General features: G+C 47.3%; 1 protein-coding gene across 1 annotated transcript in view; it reads right to left on the bottom strand.

The window, feature by feature from the left end:
- The window catches only part of LOC121584339 (mitogen-activated protein kinase 1), a gene marked incomplete at its 5' end in the record, with an annotated part of 20893 nt that extends 15749 nt beyond the window's left edge, over window positions 1-5144 (bottom strand). The window contains 3 exons of the mRNA XM_045219844.1: window positions 3778-3894; window positions 4471-4660; window positions 4909-5144. Of these exons, the coding sequence (XP_045075779.1) occupies window positions 3778-3894; window positions 4471-4660; window positions 4909-5144 (543 nt within the window). The remainder of the gene's footprint in view (window positions 1-3777; window positions 3895-4470; window positions 4661-4908) is intronic.
- Window positions 5145-6915: the final 1771 nt, after the last annotated feature.

The following is a 6915-nucleotide window of genomic DNA, read 5'->3' as shown; positions in this document are numbered from 1 at the left end:
AGGAGGATCTTGTCAATGATCTCAAGGCAGCTGGGACCATAGTCACCAAGAAAACAAATTGGTAACACACTATGCCATGAAGGACTGAAATCCTGCAGCGCCCGCAAGGTCCCCCTGCTCAAGAAAGCACATATACAGGCCCGTCTGAAGTTTGCCAATGAACATCTGAATGATTCAGAGGAGAACTGGGTGAAAGTGTTGTGGTCAGATGAGACCAAAATCGAGCTCTTTGGCATCAACTCAACTCGCCGTGTTTGGAGGAGGAGGAATGCTGCCTATGACCCCAAGAACACCATCCCCACCGTCAAACATGGAGGTGGAAACATTATGCTTTGGGAGTGTTTTTCTGCTAAGGGGACAGGACAACTTCACCACATCAAAGGGACGATGGGACGGGGCCATGTACCGTCAAATCTTGGGTGAGAACCTCCTTCCCTCAGCCAGGGCATTGAAAATGGGTCGTGGATGGGTATTCCAGCATGACAATGACCCAAAACACACGGCCAAGGCAGCTCAAGAAGAAGCACATTAAGGTCCTGGAGTGGTCTAGCCAGTCTCCAGACCTTAATCCCATAGAAAATCTGTGGAGGGAGCTGAAAGTTCGAGTTGCCAAACGTCAGCCTCGAAACCTTAATGACTTGGAGAAGATCTGCAAAGAGGAGTGGAACAAAATCCCTCCTGAGATGTGTGCAAACCTGGTGGCCAACTACAAGAAACGTCTGACCTCTGTGATTGCCAACAAGGGTTTTGCCACCAAGTACTGAGTCATGTTTTGCAGAGGGGTCAAATACTTATTTCCCTCATTAAAATGCAAATCAATTAATAACATTTTTGACATGCGTTTTTCTGGATTTTTGTGTTGTTATTCTGTCTCTCACTGTTCAAATAAACCTACCATAAAATTATAGACTGATCATGTCTTTGTCAGTGGGCAAACGTACAAAATCAACAGGGGATCAAATACTTTTTTCCCTCACTGTATATATCCCCTGGCTGTAGGAAGCTCTAGTATTAATACACCAGATACATACAGTGGGGAAAAAAGTATTTAGTCAGCCACCAATTGTGCAAGTTCTCCCACTTAAAAAGATGAGAGAGGCCTGTAATTTTCATCATAGGTACACGTCAACTATGACAGACAAATTGAGGAAAGAAAATCCAGAAAATCACATTGTAGGATTTTTAATGAATTTATTTGCAAATTATGGTGGAAAATAAGTATTTGGTCACCTACAAACAAGCAAGATTTCTGGCTCTCAAAGACCTGTAACTTCTTCTTTAAGAGGCTCCTCTGTCCTCCACTCGTTACCTATATTAATGGCACCTGTTTGAACTTGTTATCAGTATAAAGACACCTGTCCACAACCTCAAACAGTCACACTCCAAACTCCACTATGGCCAAGACCAAAGAGCTGTCAAAGGACACCAGAAACAAAATTGTAGACCTGCACCAGGCTGGGAAGACTGAATCTGCAATAGGTAAGCAGCTTGGTTTGAAGAAATCAACTGTGGGAGCAATTATTAGGAAATGGAAGACATACAAGACCACTGATAATCTCCCTCAATCTGGGGGCTCCACGCAAGATCTCACCCCGTGGGGTCAAAATGATCACAAGAACGGTGAGCAAAAATCCCAGAACCACATGGGGGGACCTAGTGAATGACCTGCAGAGAGCTGGGACCAAAGTAACAAAGCCTACCATCAGTAACACACTACGCCGCCAGGGACTCAAATCCTGCAGTGCCAGACGTGTCCCCCTGCTTAAGCCAGTACATGTCCAGGCCCGTCTGAAGTTTGCTAGAGTGCATTTGGATGATCCAGAAGAGGATTGGGAGAATGTCATATGGTCAGATGAAACCAAAATAGAACTTTTTGGTAAAAACTCAACTTGTCGTGTTTGGAGGACAAAGAATGCTGAGTTGCATCCAAAGAACACCATACCTACTGTGAAGCATGGGGTGGAAACATCATGCTTTGGGGCTGTTTTTCTGCAAAGGGACTAGGACGACTGATCCGTTAAAGGAAAGAATGAATGGGGCCATGTATCGTGAGATTTTGAGTGAAAACCTCCTTCCATCAGCAAGGGCATTGAAGATGAAACGTGGCTGGGTCTTTCAGCATGACAATGATCCCAAACACACCGCCCGGGCAACGAAGGAGTGGCTTCGTAAGAAGCATTTCAAGGTCCTGGAGTGGCCTAGCCAGTCTCCAGATCTCAACCCCATAGAAAATCTTTGGAGGGAGTTGAAAGTCTGTGTTGCCCAGCGACAGCCCCAAAACATCACTGCTCTAGAGGAGATCTGCATGGAGGAATGGGCCAAAATACCAGCAACAGTGTGTGAAAACCTTGTGAAGACTTACAGAAAACGTTTGACCTGTGTCATTGTCAACAAAGGGTATATAACAAAGTATTGAGAAACTTTTGTTATTGACCAAATACTTATTTTCCACCATAATTTGCAAATAAATTCATAAAAATCCTACAATGTGATTTTCTGTATTTTTTCTCATTTTGTCTGTCATAGTTGACGTGTACCTATGATGAAAATTACAGGCCTCTCTCATCTTTTTAAGTGGGAGAACTTGCACAATTGGTGGCTGACTAAAAAATTTTTTTCCCTCACTGTATCCCCTGGCTGTAGGAACCTCTAGTATTAATACAGCAGATACAGTGGGGGAAAAAAAGTATTTAGTCAGCCACCAATTGTGCAAGTTCTCCCACTTAAAAAGATGAGAGAGGCCTGTAATTTTCATCATAGGTACACGTCACTATGACAGACAAATTGAGAAGAAAAAAATCCAGAAAATCACATTGTAGGATTTTTTATGAATTTATTTGCAAATTATGGTGGAAAATAAGAGGTTTGATCTCACAACAGGCCTGAGTCATGTACATTACCAGACAGAGATGTTTGATCTCACACCAGAGACACCACAAAACGGGTGATAGCATTTACCCCATTACTTACAATCTGCTGTGTTTACCAGACATTCATTAGAAGAACTTAGAAAAACACTGTGCAATGGAAAAGAGTTGACATATAATATTGGGTTGTTATAGTGTAGTGGTGTATTGTAGACTAATATGGGTTGTTATAGTGTAGTGGTGTATTGTAGACTAATATGGGTTGTTATAGTGGTGTGATGTATTGTAGACTAATATGGGTTGTTATAGTGTAGTGGTGTATTGTAGACTAATATGGGTTGTTATAGTGTAGTGGTGTATTGTAGACTAATATGGGTTGTTATAGTGGTGTGATGTATTGTAGACTAATATGGGTTGTTATAGTGTAGTGGTGTATTGTAGACTAATATGGGTTGTTATAGTGTAGTGGTGTATTGTAGATGAATATGGGTTGTTATAGTGGTGTGATGTATTGTAGACTAATATGGGTTGTTATAGTGTAGTGGTGTATTGTAGACTAATATGGGTTGTTATAGTGTAGTGGTGTATTGTAGACGAATATGGGTTGTTATAGTGTAGTGGTGTATTGTAGACTAATATGGGTTGTTATAGTGGTGTGATGTATTGTAGACTAATATGGGTTGTTATAGTGTAGTGGTGTATTGTAGACGAATATGGGTTGTTATAGTGGTGTGATGTATTGTAGACTAATATGGGTTGTTATAGTGTAGTGGTGTATTGTAGACTAATATGGGTTGTTATAGTGTAGTGGTGTATTGTAGACTAATATGGGTTGTTATAGTGTAGTGGTGTATTGTAGACTAATATGGGTTGTTATAGTGTAGTGATGTATTAAGCTGATGCACTTCACCTTTGAGTTGAGCATGATCTCAGGCGCACGATACCAACGAGTTGCAACATACTCCGTCAGGAAACCTGTGTGATCGTGGTCCGGGTCAGCCACACGCGCAAGACCAAAGTCACAGATCTAAGGAGGGGAAGGGGGAGGAGTTTAGAAAGGAGGGTAGAGGAGAGAGGAGGGAGGAGAGGAGAGGAGAGGAGGTGAGAGGGGTAGAGGAGAGGAGGTGAGAGGGGTAGAGGAGAGGAGAGGAGAGGAGAGAGGAGGAGAGAGGAGAGAGGAGGAGAGAGAGGAGAGAGGAGGAAGAGAGGAGAGAGGGGAGAGGAGAGTGGAGAGAGGAGGAGAGGAGAGAGGAGAGAGGAGAGAGGAGAGAGAAGGAGAGAGGAGAAGAGGAGGAGAGGAGGAGAGGAGAGAGGAGAGAGGAGAGAGGAGAGAGGAGGAGAGGAGGAGAGGAGGAGAGGAGGAGAGGAGAGGAGAAGAGGAGGAGAGGAAAGAGGAGAGAGGAGAGAGGAGGAGAGAGGAGAGAGGAGGAGAGAGAGAGGAGATAGAGGAGAGGAGAGAGGAGGAGAAGAGAGAGGAGGTGAGGAGAGAGGAGGAGAGGAGGGAGGAGGGTAGCGAGAACAGGAGAGGAGAGAGGAGGAGGGAGGAGAGGAGGGTAGTATGTTAGGGGTTGAGGGGCAGGGATTAGCGGTCAGGGTTCTGTACCTTTAGATCACAGGTGGTATTGAGCAGGAGGTTGGAGGGTTTGAGGTCGCGGTGCAGAACGTTAGCTGAGTGGATGTACTTCAGGCCTCTCAGGATCTGGTACAGGAAGTAACAGATGTGATCATTGCTCAGGTGCTGCGTCTTCAGGAGCTTGTACAGGTCTGTTTCCATCAAGTCCTGCACTATGTAGCTGGATAACAGAGGGTTAAGGAACATACTAGACTGGGGGTGTTAATCAGACTGCACTGCTGCTGTGTTGGTGGCATGGGGGAGAGAACCACAACAACCACAAGATAAATCCAGATGATGCGTAATGAAAGTGTGACTAACGTCTGACAGAATGTACAGTGTGGGACCCTGACAAAGTTAAGACTATTCTGATGAACATGCGGTAGAAATAACATCAGGACAAGTTTCCTGCAGCGCTGTAAAGGATACACGTCCTTCATCTGGTCAATGGAGGGCATACGGATGATGTCGTTGATGCTGATGACGTTCTCATGTTTAAAGCGCAGCAGGATCTTAATCTCTCTCAGAGTCCTCTGGCAGTACGTCTGGTGCTCAAACGGACTGATCTTCTTTATCGCCACGCGGACCTTGTTGTCACGGCAATATGCAGAGCTGGGGAGAGAGAGAGAGAGGTTAGAGTCAGAGCTGGAGAGAGAGAGGGTTAGAGTCAGAGCTGGGGAGAGAGAGAGGGTTAGAGTCAGAGCTGGGGAGAGAGAGGTTAGAGTCAGAGCTGGGGAGAGAGAGAGGTTAGAGTCAGAGCTGAGGAGAGAGAGAGAGGGTTAGAGTCAGAGCTGGGGAGAGAGAGAGAGGGTTAGAGTCAGAGCTGGGGAGAGAGAGAGGAGGTTAGAGTCAGAGCTGGGGACAGAGAGAGAGGAGGTTAGAGTCAGAGCTGGGGAGAGAGAGAGGTTAGAGTCAGAGCTGGGGAGAGAGAGGAGTTAGAGTCAGAGCTGGGGAGAGAGAGAGGGTTAGAGTCAGAGCTGGGGAGAGAGAGAGAGGTTTAGAGTCAGAGCTGGGGAGAGAGAGAGAGAGAGGTTTAGAGTCAGAGCTGGGGACAGAGAGAGAGGAGGTTAGAGTCAGAGCTGGGGAGAGAGAGAGGGTTAGAGTCAGAGCTGGAGAGAGAGAGGGTTAGAGTCAGAGCTGGGGAGAGAGAGAGGGTTAGAGTCAGAGCTGGGAGAGAGAGAGAGGGTTAGAGTCAGAGCTGGGAGAGAGAGAGGGAGGTTAGAGTCAGAGCTGGGGAGAGAGAGAGGAGGTTAGAGTCAGAGCTGGGGAGAGAGAGAGGTTAGAGTCAGAGCTGGGGAGAGAGAGAGGAGGTTAGAGTCAGAGCTGGGAAGAGAGAGAGGAGGTTAGAGTCAGAGCTGGGGAGAGAGAGAGAGGGTTAGAGTCAGAGCTGGGGAGAGAGAGAGAGGGTTAGAGTCAGAGCTGGGGAGAGAGAGGGGGTTAGAGTCAGAGCTGGGGAGAGAGAGAGGGTTAGAGTCAGAGCTGGGGAGAGAGAGAGAGGGTTAGAGTCAGAGCTGGGGAGAGAGAGAGAGGGTTAGAGTCAGAGCTGGGGACAGAGACAGAGAGAGGTTAGAGTCAGAGCTGGGGAGAGAGAGAGGGTTAGAGTCAGAGCTGGGGAGAGAGAGAGAGGGTTAGAGTCAGAGCTGGGGAGAGAGAGAGAGGGTTAGAGTCAGAGCTGGGGAGAGAGAGAGAGAGGTTTAGAGTCAGAGCTGGGGAGAGAGAGAGAGAGAGGTTTAGAGTCAGAGCTGGGGACAGAGAGAGAGGAGGTTAGAGTCAGAGCTGGGGAGAGAGAGAGGGGTTAGAGTCAGAGCTGGAGAGAGAGAGGTTAGAGTCAGAGCTGGGAGAGAGAGAGAGGGTTAGAGTCAGAGCTGGGAGAGAGAGAGAGGGTTAGAGTCAGAGCTGGGAGAGAGAGAGGAGGTTAGAGTCAGAGCTGGGGAGAGAGAGAGGAGGTTAGAGTCAGAGCTGGGGAGAGAGAGAGGAGGTTAGAGTCAGAGCTGGGAAGAGAGAGAGGAGGTTAGAGTCAGAGCTGGGGAGAGAGAGAGGGTTAGAGTCAGAGCTGGGGAGAGAGAGAGAGGGTTAGTGTCAGAGCTGGGGAGAGAGAGGGTTAGAGTCAGAGCTGGGGAGAGAGAGAGGGTTAGAGTCAGAGCTGGGGAGAGAGAGAGGGTTAGAGTCAGAGCTGGGGAGAGAGAGAGAGGGTTAGAGTCAGAGCTGGGGACAGAGACAGAGAGGGTTAGAGTCAGAGCTGGGGAGAGAGAGAGGGTTAGAGTCAGAGCTGGGGAGAGAGAGAGAGAGGGTTAGAGTCAGAGCTGGGGAGAGAGAGAGAGAGGGTTAGAGTCAGAGCTGGGGAGAGAGAGAGAGAGGGTTAGAGTCAGAGCTGGGGAGAGAGAGAGAGAGAGGGTTAGAGTCAGAGCTGGGGAGCGAGAGAGAGAGAGGGTTAGA

Source organism: Coregonus clupeaformis, unplaced genomic scaffold, assembly GCF_020615455.1.
Source record: "Coregonus clupeaformis isolate EN_2021a unplaced genomic scaffold, ASM2061545v1 scaf2820, whole genome shotgun sequence".
Lineage (NCBI taxonomy): Eukaryota > Metazoa > Chordata > Actinopteri > Salmoniformes > Salmonidae > Coregonus > Coregonus clupeaformis.
The sequence above is the reverse complement of the archived record's forward strand: the minus strand, read 5'-3'. Positions and strand labels throughout refer to the sequence as shown.